Source organism: Azolla caroliniana, unplaced genomic scaffold (assembly GCF_043228905.1).
Source record: "Azolla caroliniana isolate FFs.n. ecotype wild unplaced genomic scaffold, voAzoCaro1.0.p SCAF_4, whole genome shotgun sequence".
NCBI classification, from domain to species: Eukaryota; Viridiplantae; Streptophyta; class Polypodiopsida; order Salviniales; family Salviniaceae; genus Azolla; species Azolla caroliniana.
Genome location: NW_028230439.1, coordinates 789,728 through 806,731, shown reverse-complemented (window position 1 = coordinate 806,731; position 17,004 = coordinate 789,728). Strand labels below are relative to the sequence as shown.

At 37.8% G+C, this 17,004-nt stretch overlaps 2 protein-coding genes across 2 annotated transcripts; both read left to right on the top strand.

Moving 5' to 3' along the window:
* The first annotated feature begins 4,220 nt into the window (after nt 1-4,220).
* LOC147864655 (las1-like family protein) lies at nt 4,221-10,942 on the top strand. Its single transcript, XM_087318767.1, has 7 exons — nt 4,221-4,371; nt 4,496-4,587; nt 7,197-7,268; nt 8,951-9,057; nt 9,201-9,256; nt 9,423-9,537; nt 9,620-10,942. Exons 1-7 carry the CDS (start codon nt 4,270-4,272, stop codon nt 10,681-10,683), a joined length of 1,608 nt encoding a protein of 535 aa, XP_087174893.1. The 5' UTR covers nt 4,221-4,269; the 3' UTR covers nt 10,684-10,942.
* Nucleotides 10,943-12,161: 1,219 nt separating this feature from the next.
* On the top strand, nt 12,162-16,315 carry LOC147864654 (cytomatrix protein-like protein). Its single transcript, XM_087318568.1, has 11 exons — nt 12,162-12,312; nt 12,629-12,802; nt 12,892-13,003; nt 13,755-13,828; nt 13,940-14,410; nt 14,653-14,832; nt 14,952-15,047; nt 15,112-15,243; nt 15,344-15,433; nt 15,586-15,732; nt 15,884-16,315. The coding sequence occupies exons 1-11, from the start codon at nt 12,274-12,276 to the stop codon at nt 16,058-16,060; spliced, it is 1,692 nt and encodes a 563-aa protein (XP_087174694.1). The 5' UTR covers nt 12,162-12,273; the 3' UTR covers nt 16,061-16,315.
* Nucleotides 16,316-17,004: the final 689 nt, after the last annotated feature.

The following is a 17,004-nucleotide window of genomic DNA, read 5'->3' as shown; positions in this document are numbered from 1 at the left end:
CTCTTGGAACTACTATCCATTCATTATTCACTCATTTTGAGCTCTCCCATTTTGTTCATACTCACATAACACCACCATGTGTTTTTCACAAAAACAAATGAACACATGTTTCCTTTAAGTTACCTTGCTCTCTCGGTTCATCCGTGCCGCTCATTGGTTTGATTGCCAATGAATGTTGAAGATTTTGGCGTTTTACGTAACCGTGTCCTTGAAATGCAAGGGGAACGTGTGATACTTGCGCCTGTCTTGAATCGAGGGATACATTCGAAGTTTTCCTAATTGCTTACTTATAAGAGATATTGGTTGGTCTTGGCCTTTCATCTCCTTCCATGCATATGTTGTTGTATAAGAGGTATTGTTCATTTCCAAGTTCCACATAGAGATGAAATATTTATTCTATTAGATGCATTCCTCCTTCCATATTGAAACAAGGGAGGGCATTTTCGAGTCTCAACATAAAGAGTCTTTAGAGAGAGAGAGAGAGAGACATAAAGGTTATCCTTTAGTACAATAAAGCATTCAAGCGTGCGGTTTCAAATTTATGGCATTGGACGTGGAATTGATTCGTAATTATGTTTGACTCTTCACACAATATTACTCACCGATACTTCTCGACGACTTATAGCGTCACACAAGTTTGTTGGTTTTCTAATGCTCCTAAGAAATGAAGTCATTTTCTTACTCAAGGTCATCTAGCTCTCGTAACAAGGCTCATGAATAGGAGTATCCGCATGTTATTCATCAATATGTTACGTATCAGAAATGGTTCGAAGAAAACCGGTGGCTTATTTATCGGAGGACCAAATGCACGCTCTACAGATGAATCGAAACAGTGGGAACTAGCGAGGACAATTTTCGTTTTCGAGGAGGAACAAGGTAGCAATTTTGGGGGTTTTCTCTAAAATTGGCGCGTGGAAAAGGTGATCTGAGCTAAAATACAGACATTAAAATAGCACTCCCCAAGAAAGAACACCTTTCTCTTAAAAAGGTCCGGCCGGAAGAGATGGCTATACATATATGTATATATATATATATGGAGACGGTGAGAGAGAGAGAGTGTCCAAGGGGGGTTAACGGAGGCGTCATACATAACAGCGCCGTCAGTCAGAGAGGATGAGGATGAAGCTGGAGCCGAAGCTGGAGCCGGTGGCTCTGCTGGTGCTGCTTGTGACGCTGGCATGGCAGGCATCGGCTCCGTCGGCTCTGACGTACATCCCATGCGACACGCAGGGCAGAGGCCTCTTCGCCGACACGTGCTACGGCATCCGGCTGCTCCCGGACGGCAGGAGCATGAGCGCGACGTGCGCCACGGACGGCTCCATGAGCCGGTTCAGGGCCAACAACGGCTTCAACCTGGACCGACACATCGGCAACTTCGATGGGCGGCTGCTGGTGGTCCTGGACTGCGCGCCCAACACGGCGCTCCCCATCTACGACGTCGCCTGCGACTTCTCGCGCCATTGCCGTAACGCCCGCCTCGACGTGCTCCACCCGTCGGAGCTCGCCCCCAACGGCACTGAGATGAGGTCCAGGGCCACCGCCTACCTCTACGCAGACTGCCCAGGCCCCGATGGCCGCTTCATGGCCAACCAGCTCAATCTCAACCCTTACATCACCAATAAGAGGGGCACACTCAAGTGGACATGTCGCCAGTAGTAGTTCTAGTAGTACTAAATTAGTAGTAGTGGAGTTTATGGGTTTAAGGATTTGGTTTAGGTTTAGGGGGTTTAGAGGTTTTTAAGGGTTTGGTTTAGGTTTAGGGGTTTGGACATGCCGCCCCCTAGTAGCGGTTTAGGGGTTTAAGGGCTTGGTTTAGGTTTAGGGGTTTGGACATGTCGCCACTAGTAGTGGTTTAGGGGTTTAGGGGTTTATGGGTTGGGTTTAGGTTTAGGGGTTTGGGCATGTGGCCACTAGTAGTGGTTTAGGGGGTTAGAGGTTAGAGGTTAGCAGTCAAGTCCCAAATCAATCTCCCATCCACTGACACTTTTCTCTCTTTACTAGTGGTAGTGGTTTAGGGGTTAGTAGTCAAGTTCCAAATCAATCTCCCATCCACCGACACTTTTCTCTCTTTACTACTTACATACTAGGTATTTCATCACTTGGATAGCCAATTTGTTTTGAATAAATTCGATGTAGTGTTAAATCCACGTGCATTCTAACAAAGGGATGATTTTGTATGCAACTAGCTCCTTGTATATCATGATGCAAGTATATCTTAATCTTAAGATCTTGAGCACGTTTAGTAGTTGGACCATGACTTAAGTTTTCTCTATGAAGTGTTTCTAGTGGTATTGGAAATATACTCCATGCAAAGGTAATTTTATATACTCGTGGAAGTGTGGAAGGGGCACACTCAAAATTGGGAATTTATGTACTAATAATAAGCATATTAAAAAACCCTTATAACACACATAGTACACCTCAAGAGTCAAGAGCATTGCCAAAAGTGGAGATCCAATAGATCAGACTAAATATGGACGCGCATTAGATCTACTGGAAATGCTATTATCATTAATGAGATTCTTTTGAGCAATGATTACTTGGCAACTTTAGGAGCCCAATTTACGTTTGTATTTTAAGGAATGTGCCTTGGTTAGCCAAATAAAGCGAGAACGTCAAAATAGGATCTAACATTTTGCATAAATTCTTATTCCCCAATTGTCATGTTTCTTGCGTGGCATTCATATGTGTTACCATGTAGTATTGATATTACCAAATAATGAGATGTGATTCAAATGCCCAAAAAATGGCATATTTACAAATGCTAGTGGTTAAGTTGGAAATGAGTTTGGCTATACATGGGCTTTGAATGAAGAATATGATTGTAACGATGTGTGCGGCTTTGAAAACAAGATGTATATGAATATTTGTGTCTACAACCCCATCATTATGCTTCAAATGTAAATTAGTGAGTGGTATCCTACCCTCGACTTACAATCAATGTGGTTGTAGCACATTAACCATGTCTATTGAATCTACATTAAGGTCAACAATGATAACATCACTTAGTTTTTTTTTTGAACCCGATCCTTCAATTATATTATGTATGTTGGTTTGTGAAATTTCTCATTGTAGTCACGAGTGAATCTAATGCTTTAAGAAATTTTCTATTTCTAAATCGGTGAAGTGATGATCAAACATATCAACCTTCCAAGACCAATCATAAGCCGACTATCTTAGCGAAGGCTTTTTCATTGATAAATTGCATGATGGATACATATTCTACGACATATGCAATATACACCCGTTTGAAAATAGAGGTTAGCAATGTCAATTGTGAATTGCCTTAATGAAATGAGCCCCCTATTGGCATGCATATATATATATATATATTTGCCAACGACCCATCTTTATTTATAGTAGGAAAACTACATGTAATGAGTTTATAGAACAATGTCATAAGAGTTATTTGGCACCAATCGAAATAATTTTGCACCAGAACTGTTGCCTCACTTGATAGTGTTTCTAGTACACGCGAGTGAGATTTAAGAGCAAAGGCTATACATGGCATTGACGTGTATAAAGCATGAAGTCCACAAAATCAACATCAAACCCTCTTCGTTTGTCTCTACCTTAAAATCTCGAAGTTTATGGACACCTCTAAATATTGCTCGTGCCCATGATTGACACATATTTCTTTGCGCACAAACTTAGCATAAGGAGAATTGTGGTGTTATCCAAGAGAATAGAAAGAAATGTACTTTGGGCGTACGAACCCTATGAAGTTTGCTTGTCCTTTGTCTTTGCGAGGATATGCACATCAAGGTGCTGGGCCTAGCCCACGTTGGTGTGGGCAACATTCGTGAAAAATAACAATGATTCTAGATATCATCAACCGAGTCATGACTCCACTTTAGACAAGAGGAGTGTGATCGATAGTAGTATTCATGAGGAGTGTGATCGATAGTAGTATTCATGCAAGAGAAACACATGCAACATCGTTGTGAACCTCGGAAGAATGCTAAGCATCTTTGGATAGTGTACTCTATCACGCGTGGAGGGGTCCAAATCCTTCTCTTCTGTAAGTGTAAGTTCAGGATACACTACTATCTTCCTTTGATCTCTCATTTTGCATGTAGATTGGGCAAATTGTATGGGTCTAGGAAACTCTTCTACATATGTACATATATATCACACAGTGGAGAACCAAACAAACAGAAGAAACAGACCAAAATATTATGAATATGACCCTTCTTCAGTAAATGTGAGAACAGAGCAGAACAGAGCAGAACAGAACAGAACAGAGCAGAGCAGAGCAGAGCGGAAAAGATGGCGCACCACCTGAAGCTCGTGCCTTGGGAGAGCTGGCAGCTATGGAGCCGGGTGTGCGATGCCCTCTTCTCTTCCTCACCCGAAACAGCCCTCAACAAGGCAAGTCTTTTTGACGCTTAACTATATGTTACCAAACATCTGTGCGTGCGTGTGTGTCGGTTCGTATCCATTCATGCATACCTTTTCTGATTTTCTCGTTCACTCTCTTTCCCCCAAAATTCAGGTGGCCGCATGGAGATCAAGAAGCTCTTTGCCCATCTCTGTAGAAATCACTGCTGACCTTATCAATATTCAGAGGAAAGATCCTCATTTCTCGTGAGTGCCTTTCTTCACTAGTCATTTAGTTTTCTAAATATCTTCTTCTGTAAGCCCTTATTTGTACATTATCTCTGTATAACTAGCACTCACACATTGTTGAAAAGAAGTAGTTTGACAATTATTAAAAGCATGTCTGGGTCTACCATTCTCTGCTCAGTTTATGTATATCAAGTTCATTGTAGTCATCTCTCGTGAGTTATGGGGGTGCTCTCTGTGACTTTGTTGCTGGTGCAATAGTCGCGATGTTTGTTATAGTGATGCTCTCTCTGTCTTGGTCTTTGGCTGCAGAGGCACAATAAGTCTTTTGTACATATTGTCTCAAGAAAAATGAGAAATGTTTTTTTTAACTAGAGCAATGTACACCAGTACATATGGTATATAATAAATTGCAAGTGGGGCTTCATTTAGGGCTTACATGTTTTTATGGAGGTTTCTGAAAACAAATAGCTTCTGCAGCCTGGAGTGACTGACATTGCTGAAGTTTCAAAGTGTTCTGTATTGTCTTTAGAGTTTTCGTAATGGTTACAGGCATAGATTGACATATTCGCATTCGTCGGGTTTCCCATTCGAATGCAAACGAATACGAATACGAATGGGCGGTCAAGTATTCGTTTAACTTTAAAAAAAACAAAAAAAACTTTGTCTTTTTTAATTTTCTAGGATAAAAAAAAAGGAGCTTAAACAATAAATAGGGATAATAAAAGAGAGACTTGGGGATTTGTCATTATTAAATTTTTATAATAAATGTATAACTTAGAAATTATAAGTATTTATTTTATTTTTAATAAATAAAATAAAAGCTCATTAATTTCTCACTTTTTATTCCCTCAAAATTTATGGATATTTTTATTTTGACATTAAAAATAGTACTTCAAACTAATCATATATTCAAAGTTTATACTAATTGTATTTGTATAGTAAATATAAAAATATTCGTTTTTTAAAAATTGATTAATTAAAATAAGTTTCATAAACTGTCTTGACACTATAATTTATTAATGAATAATTGTTATTTTTTTGGTAAAATAAATAAATAAATATTTTATATCTATTTTACAAAACGAATGGTTTTTTAATATTCTTAGGGCCATTTCATATTCTCGAATATAGAGAATATTGCGCATGGAGAATATCACGCATGTGTCAATCTATGGTTACAGGCTTTAACAAAGAATTGGTTAAGAATGTGCTCACTCAAGGACAAAAACATAATGATTACTCAACACCAAAGTGTTTATTCAAGCCAATGGTTAGACTTTAGAAAAATATAGGGGATCGGTATAGCTTGTATGTTTAGCCTTATGGCGGTTTTCTAATACTAATGTAGTATCTTTTTTTGGAAAAAAAAAAAAAAAAACATAATGATTACTGTTACATTATCTAGGGAATGCAAAAGTCTTAATAAGGAACCATTAGCAACTTTCAATTAAGTACTTAATCAATAGTTGACTTTAAGCTTAAGCTTAAGAAAAGAGAGATACTTTAACTTTAGAGTATAGAACGTGAAAAGCGCATGGGAAGAGTCCAAAAGTTACGTTCATACTTTTCTTTACAAAAATAATTTGCTCTAAGGCCATTTTATACTTGGGTTTTCACAAGGTCATTTCACTCTTCTTCCTCTGGGAAGATGTGAGAGCACTGATGAGAACCAGTGTTGCTAATCCTAGGTACAACATATTTGTACCTAGCCGGATATCCTATGTTCTTTTGAAAGCATTGAATAGACCAACCTCTGATTTGGTTAGCAGACCATATAATGGGATCTCCAATATGACAAAGGATAGAGGATTATTTCTATGTGCGCCTATTTGTGACCGTTTGACACCTTTAGGAAAGGCAATTGATAATGAAGAAGGGGGTGCAACTGTGAAGCTTGCATCTTTGAGTGACGTGCAAGATATGATGAAGGCACTAACTTTTATACAGAAAATATGAGGCAACTTTATTGAATCTTCTAAAGTGTGTAAGGTGGCCACCTTCTTGATGGGTAATGCATTGCAGTGCTGGATCACATTATTGATGCAAGTTTGAACACCTTGTTTAAGGATTCAACTTCAACAAATTTTCCTGTTCTGTGGCAGCTTTGAAACTGGATGAGGGAAATTATCAAGATCAAGAAGAATATAATAAGAAAATTGGACAAGTTTTATTATGCCTACACATGGGGATGTTGTAGACACAATTCGTTTTCTGAAATGGCAGAAGTTTCATTTTTTATGTTTTTACTAAAAGTGGCGCAGTAGGGTGATCACATTAGTGTATATTGAGGATTAGTTTTGAGAACTCTTCAAATCTTAGAATCTTCCATGAAAGAGATGTAATGTGCACAATGTGATCCATAGGAATGATCAGGAAGAAAGTGAAGATTGTCAATTTCACGAGGCCAGTTTTGGCTAATGATGAATGATGAAGAAGATCAAATCCTGTGAACCTATTAGTACTAACATTTTATGTAATTTGTTCTGCAGTTGACCATTATACAAATGGATCACTACACCAGTTTCCGTTTTAACATCTGGACTTGTGCAGACGCTTATGCAGTGCGATTTTTTGTGTGTATTCTACCTTTAGTTTCATTTATGAAGATTCCATTTCTCATTTTGCAGGGGAATATGCAGTCCAGAGAACATTGTCACTGGTGATATGCTTCGGTTGATGTATTCTATGGCTATCATGAGGTATGTATTCTAACAGTCATTCATATAGAACTAGGAGTAATGTAGTATATAGAAAAAGGCAAGATGGTTTTCTATATTCCTTCTTGTGAATGACCATATCCTTTTGTATTGTAGTTCTTGGAACTACGGGTGTAGTAATACCTCAAGAGTGTGACAATATGTTCGTGCACATAGGTTGCACTATGTTAACATCTTCGACTTCCACACAGAGTAGTTGGAGCCAGTTAACTTGAACATTCCACCAAAATGTTCGTCCATCTCGCTCTGATACCAATTTGATGAGGATACTATCAGCCACAACTGGTTAATACACGTGCGTATGTTGGTGCAAAGATCAAAATGACAGAAAGTGGAAGACAGAAAGTAAAAGTAAAAGTGGAAAACCCTTGAAGGGAAAAAACCATGGGAGTCCACAGAATCTGAACTATATCACTATGGGAGAAAGGAATAAAACAAGAAACTACAAGGCAACAACCTTGAGTTCTACTTCATCAGACCGATGGTTACGGAGGAGTCACTCTCATGCACTCTCTCTTTCTCTTACACACTTAGCTACAGAGGCAACAACAACATTATCTGACTTTTAATAATGTTTTGCCCTTAGTGTATTTATACTCGTACACAATATGGGCTTTTTCAAATATAACCCTGAGTCAGCTTCGACCAATTCGGCTATTAGCCTAATCGATTATTATTCGACTTTCGGCCTTGACCGAATTGGGAATCGGTCGATTTTTCGGTCTCAGCCGAATTGCTGTCGACCGATTCAGCTTACTCTTCTCTCCAACTCACGCTACTGAATGAGCTAATGTTAGAAGGCTGCTGATCCTTTGTTATTAGGTCCACCAGTGGGCCATGGGATTTAGGTCTAAAGTGTTGAAATCTCCTCCCTCTTTATGTACATTTCCATCTCTGTCTCTCTGCCTCCTGAGCTTGTTATGGCATCAAAGGACAATACTTGAAAAATGATTGTACAATGGAAGAACTTAGCTTATTGAATTGCAGACCCGAAACCTTCCCATGTCAGATCTTTGATGATAGTTGTTTCCTTATATTGTGTAGATGGTGTTATTTGCTAAGCACTCCATTGTCGGTAGTTACTTCCTGCGTTTCTCTTGTGTTTCAACGCAATTTAATCAAACAAATGACATGTTCACTACTTTGAGGTTTAATTGCAGCTGTTTGATTGATTGGGTTCCTTTATAGGCCCTTACATTTGTGCTTAACAAGACGCTGGATGTTGTATTTCTTTTTTGCTGGATGGAGGGTCCACATGTATTCCACAGGTTTGGGGGTGCTCTTAGGAGCTGTGGCCCAAACACAGTTACCATTTCTTGAGGATGTGACACATGTCGAGTTCGAAGTGCCATCACACACATACACACAGCTTCTTTGCCTCCTGTGGTGGATCATTAACCTCCTTAACATTGATTATATTTTGCTGTTTTTTTGGATCCTTTGATTACTTATTAACCTTAAAACAATAGTATTTGTATAGAATGTACATAGGGTAAGTAATTATTAATTCTTTGTTAGAACTAATGAAAATGCGAATATCAAAATGTTATGGTTCTTGCTTTACTTTCTCATTTATAAGTAAAAACGTTCAATTTATGACTTACTGGAGTACATCTAGGATGAGTTCACTTTAGATCCAGGACTGACATGTCCTTCATGATCAGGCTCGTCAATGGAGTTGTTGACCAATCTAAATGGCAGAATTCAACGTCTGTTGCAGAGCGAGCAGAAGCTGCTGGGCTTCCTAGAATGTTAGTTGATATTCGTCATGGTAAACAATTCTACATGACATAAGTTGTGTGCATATGTCCAGGTTTAATCTATGAATTAGTCAACTGTACACATGTAGTTTGCTGAAAATACTAATGAGTAGAGACTGAAAAATCATAGAAACTGGTTGATGATCATTTTCAGAAGTGGCTCATAAGGAACTTCCATCTCTTCCATTCCTGCAGCTTGCAAGCAAGAAGGTACAATAACTTCTCTTTAGTGAAGATTGGGAGTCCAAATTTAAGAAAAACAAAGGAATGCATGGTGTATATGTTTAGATGTGTATTAAGCTATCGGATTTGTATTGTTTAACTTTCCTGTAATTGCACCTTATACTATACTAAGAGAAACCAACTATCTTTGCAGGCACTTGAATGGCTGAAAGTTCACTATTGGGAAGCTCAAAAACAGGTTCTTCATGATTCATCTGAACATATAAAACGTGAATTATATGATTATTCATCCAAAGACAGATCAAAAGGTTTGAACATCTTCCTGCCTTGATCCACGCAAAGTTAACATTAATCATTATATATTTGCAATAATCCTTTATTTTTTATCAGGATCAAGAGTGAAAAAAGATCTTGAAAATCTCATAAAGTTAGTTTCATCGGCTGTCCCTGAGGTGGCTACCATTTTAGTGAATGAAGGCCTTTTGGAACGATGTGTTTCTGGAGATAAAATGTGGCAATCTGTAATCGGAGAGTTATCTTCGAATGTTCCTCGCCTATCAAGAGAACTGATATCTTTGTGTATTAAGGGTAGCAAGAGAGATGCGTCAAGCATGCGATTACTGAGTTTTTTGCTTGACCATTCTCCTTGGAAATATCGGTCTCGTCATGCCAGTAGGCTTGTTGAGATGAGTGATGCGGTGCTGCAGTTACAAGTGGAATTGGATGCTTCTGATGCAGAAGACAGGTATGGAAACTGTAGTAATGGCAATCTTGGAGGGGTGGCAGGCAGCAGTGGCGCTGATGAGACAGTTGATGGTAACCTGAAGGATAACGAAAAATCAATTCTAGAAGCTGTAAAGAATGTTCATGTGCTTTGCAAACACAGACATGGCATGCTTGGTGGCAGTAACTCTCTTGAGGTCGAGGTCACCACCATCAGCAAGGCAGCATGGACTGTTGCTGACGAAAACTGGAGGCCGTGTGCGATTGGTAAGCTTCCTGACAGTATTGAAACTTCTGGTGTGTTACCTTCATTTGGGACTACACTGCCGACGACTGAGTTGGAAGGGGAAACATGCCAAACCACGTGTGGAGGTGAGGTATTGAGTGATGCCATTACAGAGACTGCCGCCACCAATGTGATAGTAGTAGATGATAATACGGTGAGAAGCGATGATGCGGTTACATTAGTTCCAGCAGCTGAAATCACAAAATCTAAAGGGAAGAGGCATGTTGAAGATGATTCTGAAGAGGAAACTGCACTCAGAAGGATTAAGGAGAGAGTTGGTTTTGAATATAACCACAACGATGCCAGAATTCATTCAAATGGTTCTTCTGCTCAACAAGAAAAAAAGTCTATACTTTCAGGACTGGTTCTACTGGATGGGGCATACAAAAGATGCAGAATTGATCAACTCAATGCTATTCAATCCTCAATCCAATTACTGAAATAGAAGAAATAATTGAAGTCCGAAGAGGGGAATTTAAGCTAAATTAATAGCTTCATACAGAAATTTGTGGACGTTTCATTGTTAAATGTGTGGGTATGGTTTAATTTTGGAAGCAGCTCCATGTCCTCTAATTTACTTGTCCTTTTGTTTCCATTATTAATGAGCACTAGTTTGTATCGGTTGTCATCTCCTTCTCCAGTAATCACAGTGACAATGTATTTGCATCACCAAGCTCTTCAAAAGGACTCTTTATTTTTTTGAACGGCTCCAAGTTTGCAAAGGAATATAAAATTATAAAAGATTGTAGTAATAATTAAATCTCAACCCTAAACCCTATACCTGCAGCTGTTCCTATCTCATGGTTTGTTTGGAATACCAAACTAACCTATGTACCAAAATTAAAATCATCGCTTATGGATTGTGTACATAGTATTCCAACTAAACTGCTGTTCTAGTACATTACAATTGTTGGATCTTCTTAGCTTCTCTACGTGCGATTCGTCAGATCAACAAAATTCTAGTTGCTAATTCTATTTATACATTGACAAATTAAATCTCTATTATGAGATCGTAACATTGCTTGTTAATAAATATCACCACTTAATTCTTTATGACAAGTTGACTGATGAAAAGGTAAACCATATTATGAAATTTGATAACTATGCATTTGAATTCTGAGCAAGTGTACAACTATTATAAGAAGTGTAGGGTTTAAAAAAAATGTAAACTCAACTCAATGAAGGTGAAAATCAGCTCTAAAAGGTTCATGACAAAGCCACAATCGTTTGCCCTATGTTATTTGCTTCATAAGGATGCGCATGGTATCACCCAAGGTTGTCATGCTTGCTAGGTTAAAGAGGTTTCACACTGGGAACTATCACCTCAACATTTCTCACTCTCCCAATTGATTGTAGAATTTTCTTTTGCACATGAAATAGCCACACATGTTGAGAATATAGCCCTTACATATGTAACTATCTAAATGCGCTAAGTTAGTTGTTAGGACATGTTGCATAGGTAGTATACGAATACGCTTGCTTGAGGCTAGGATGTGTCATAGGATAATAATGACCACGATAGTGGCGATATAGAAGTGCTATATGAAATCAGACCAATGTTAGCATGTGTGGAAGTTTCAAGAAAGATTGAGAGATGTTGCTATGGACATGTTATTGTGTGGTGCCGCTATCCCTTGAACGGATCCAGATAGAAGACGTTTTGTATTTGTTTGTGAATTTCTCGAACCAAGCAAAATAGCGGGACACGTGATAAAAAACACAAGTTTTCAAGATGCTTAGAGTGACCGTATGATGATGGGCCAGCCAGGCCATGGGCCATGGGTGGGTTCTTTGAATCCCCATGCCAAAGCAAAGGCTCTAATGAATGAATGGTATTTATTTTAGCATGCCCTTCCTTCAGCTTATAAAAAATATAGCATTCAAAATCAAATATCAGAAATCAAGAGGGAGAAAGCACTATACAGAGTATTTTTCTTCTTCCTTTTGCTTATAAAACTATACCATTCAAAATCAAATATCAGAAATAAAGAGGGAGAAAGAACAGAGTAATTTTGTTCTTCTGAAAGAGAAGGCTATGGGCGATGGTGATCAGCTTCACAGAGAACATCCTCAGGTAACACACACATCTCTCTCCCCTTCTCCTTACTTTCAAACTGATTTCTCTTTTTCTGAAAATTTTGGTCATCTGCCCATGGATACATAGACATACATACATCGTGCACATATCATGTTATTACAACCACTACCATACATTTCTTTCATGCCTTTCTCTGTATCAGTACTGACATTTTTCAATGCATTTGGATGGATGAATCCACGCCAATGCCTTCAATACAAAGAAACAATCTACTGTTACAATAGCAGAGAGTCATCATGCGGGAATTCCCCACATTCTTTCTTGTGTTGATGATGCTGGAATATGTGTGCAGAAATGGTTGGAGATGGCAGTCATAGATCTGTTAGAGTCAAAGAAGAGCGAGGCTGCAGCATTGGAGAAGGTAGATATTCTGCTGGAAGAGAAAGAGATATTGAAAGAGAAGCTTTCCATACAGCAGGAGTTGTGGCGAATTGAGAAAGAGAAACTCCAAGACGCCCTGACTCAGGTAAACACCTCTTGCGAGCTCTGTTATTAAATTTCTCTCCCTTGGGAAAAAAAGGATCATTTCCCTTCCTTGCTTTCTTCTTTCTGTAGATGAAAAGAGACTATGAAGGCAAAAGCAGTGCTCAAGAGTATGAGATTGCACACCTCAAATTCGCCACCACTTCTGAACAACAGAAATCGCTGTGCTTCAAGCTCAGACTTGGTTAGTGGTTCTCAGGCATCAGTGCTAATTATTGTTCATTCTCCATGGTTTCAATGTTAATGATATATATCTGTAATGTGAGTATGTTAATGTTGATGTTGTCAAGACAGATGTAAAGGATCATGGTAGGATTTCAAACTAAACCTGGCCGTGGTCCATAGATCCAAACATCATGCTACAACATGAATGATAAACTATAATACATGGTGACCTCATAATGTAATCATGACAACAAATTAGCGTTCATTTAGTATGCTGTCAACACTTAATACTCAGGTTATATAACAGAGGAATGATCAAGTTCATATGTTTCTAAGAGGATGCATCACTAGAACAGATATGTCACTATCACAATTACATTAATCTCATTAAATATATTGTCAGAGATAGTTGTATCATATGATACAGTCATGCCTTTGAGAATTCCTTCCATATGTGTTGATTCATACATAAGAAGAAACATGATAGGCTATGCAAGAATATAATGAACACAAAAATGGTCAGAAGCCATTCTCTCTTAATTTACTATATATTTTTTGCATTCTGATATAGATATTGGCTTTGATAGCATCAATTATTTCTGGAATTTCTGGAAAAAGAGCTTTCTGTTTCTTTACTATTATATCTGTCAAGTCATTTTAAAGCTTTCTTGATTTGTAAAGCACTACTTCTCGTGACTCCACTAAATTATTCATATAATTAAAGATGCCAATTTATTGGTAACTTGATCTTTGGTGTTTTTCTAATTTAGATGGAGCGGTGGATGAAGTAGACATATTGTCCTCAAGATTGCAAATCCTTACTTCCCAACTCACAGAGGGGGAGGTACGCTGGAAATATCCATCTCATGTTGCAATTCTTTCTTCAATACAATTGATATGAATAATACAGATACAATTATATGAGTCTTATACAAATCATAACATGAAAGCACAGACAGAGGCTGTTCAAAAGAAAAGATCATCATATTATAATCAATGGCTTTGTGATGAACAACAAAAAAAGCATGAGATAGAAGTTCAATCTTTGAGAAGTGAACAATCCAATATTTGCTTGATGTGGAAGCAAGAAGTTTCTGCTCTTATGAGAGAAAAGAATTTTGTTTGGGATCAATTCAAGCGGATGGAGGATGATTATAGCACTCGCATTTCTTTGTCAAAACGAGACTTGAATGCTGCTGAAGCAAATTTGCAAAGACTTCAGTTGAGAGTTGAGGAATTGCAGAGAGCACATGATGAGAAGACAGTTGAAGCTACTGTTTTGCGTATCAATGTCCAAACTGCAGAGGAAGAGCTGTGCAAACTTCGAAAAGAATTGCTTCAACTTAACCAGGGAGGAAATGTTGAGATTGATGAACCCAGGTTTGATTCAAGAAAGATTAACGAAAATGGAATGCTTAATGAAAAGGTAGGTACATGCATCATGCAATACCATCATCAATCTGTTTTTTTGATACCTTTATGTGATTGCCATGTGTGCTAGAAAATGTATGTGAATGTTTAATTTATGTGTTAATTCCTCTATGAATGTATGTGAAACTAAGGTTGTAGATTTGAGCTAAATATGGTCTGTATCTTATCTATGTGAATGTTTAATTAATGTGTTAATTCCTCTGTGGTAAGATATCTGATGAATAGTTTATTTTTTAGCCTGAAGTTTCACAGGAAATTCAAGGAGTGAAGCTAAGCACTTCTGAGATGACAAATGCTTTGGTGGAGAAGGAAGAAGAATTGAAAAAATCAAGGAAACTAATGGATGAGCTTCGTCGTGAAAATGAAAACCTAAAGATGCTGTATGCTGATTTGGAAGGGCAACTCAAAGACAAACAGGTAAGAAAAAAGCAAGGGTATGTTTGGTTGACGATTTGATGCCAAAATCTTATGAATTAGAAGAGTGTCTGTTCTCAACTCTTTGCCGTACTATTGACATGAAACACTCGTGGAAGCAGAAACCAGAAAAACCCAAAGATGCAGCAACTCGCAACCTGACTGCTGAGCTGGAAGCTGTTGCAACTACCACAAATGCAATGTCTCCCAAGGCACGAGTTCTTTGAATGGCGAGAGTATTGAAAAAATAAAACAATCCATCTGGATCACCAAAATCTTTAATATAAAGAAGTCCTTTTATTTGAACAGGTTCGGCACGGTAAAAGCACTGTTTCCCAAAGAAATATTGCTAATGTAGATCTAACAGAACATGCAAAATCCAAAACCATGGAAGTCCAAGAAGTGTCTGAGCATGTAAGTTGTCGAAAATAGTCTTGAAACTGTGATGTTTAACTATCCTTTCAAGAAACATTTATCTCTCAATTGGTTGGGCTGTAACAAATCAGTTTCTCAGGTATCCAATGCCATGAAGACTCAAAAGAGTAGAGTTCTTTCAGACAAGACAAATATCCCCCCAGCTGAAGCTAAATGTGTGATGGTGAGGGTAAACTGCTACTTTGCATCTATACATTAAGTATGCTGGATTACACACACACACACACACACACACACACACAGAGGACGGCCTATATTTATAATCCAACAAGTATGCATTTGATTTACAGCTTTCCATTTTATATTATAATGTTTACACAGAACTCTGGCTCGCGTCCACATCGAAAGGGTGGGGATGCAATAAGACGTCACACTGATCTTAAGAGAAAACAACTCATTTCACGATCTGCTATAAATAAGACAGTTAGAAAACGAGAAAAGCCTACACTGCTCAATGAATCTTCTCCGGTACTATTTAAGAATCATGCTGTAGATCAATCATTTATTGAGATATTATTTAGATAAACCACCAGTTGGAACATAAAAAAGAGATAATATATCATAGACTCTTTTATTTAATTCACTTAATCCCTTTTTGATTACTTTTTTTCCATCACAGAAAATTCTGTCTGGATGTCAAAATTTTGAAATTAATTATCGTGACGAAAACAAATACAGTCAAGATCGCCAAGCATCCGGAGATGGAACCTCTCTCTCAGCTACAGTCAACGTATGGAAGAACAGGCTGTTTTCCTCAGGCTTTGGTATACCGAAAGTCATATCTAGTGGGACATAGATAGGGACTTTGCATGTATGGTGAACAGGATGCTTCTAAATGGCCTAATAGTGGTGTATTGGAAAAAGACATGGCTGTATTTTGATTAATCTTTTCAAAAGCTGCATTACTTATAGCCTTATCTTCCTGATATCATTCAGCTTGTATAGATTGATATTGTAGAGGTTTGGCAAATTTGCACCTCATGGAAAATCTTCAAACGCTACAAATGAGAAATATATGGATATCAACAATTGTATTCTGACAAGATCAAAATTGTGTTGTGAAGATGGTTCCTGTGGTAATGCAACAACAGTCCACATGCTATATTTTGCCCGTTCCAAGGTCAAAGCACTGTTATAGATAGTTCTACAACATTTCAACATGTGTTTGAAATTTCACATTGAATGAAACTCGATGGAGGGAGGATATATTGCGTGAGGCAGTACTCAAAGAGCATTGCTGAGCCTGTTATATAGATAATGCATCAAACGTTGATGATATGTAGGTTATTTTATATCTCAGATAATTGTTAATTTCATGTAATTGCACTATACATGGGATACATTTGGTACCTCTCTTTTGGCACTTTTTTGCCAATTATTGTAGCATAGAAATGGTCTCATATTCAACATAGTAGCTTGATTCAATATTTCTTGTTCTTATGTAAGCGAGGTTTGGTCTAGGTTTTTTTAAACGGTTTAGTGGCTTTTTATTTTTTAAAACTTTTTAAAAATTGTTTTAAAACAATCTTTTCATTTTCAAGCCTTATTCTCACATATTAAGAAAATCTTTAAAATTTTAAAATAATGAAAATTAAAAAATTGAATTTTGACCGAAGTTGAAAACCAAAACTAAACCATGAAACCATGGTTTTAATGGTTTCGTGGTCCGGTCTTGTTTGGTTCAAGTTTCAAAATTTTTAAACGGTTTGGTTTTGACACTCTCAAACCGAACCGTTGGAG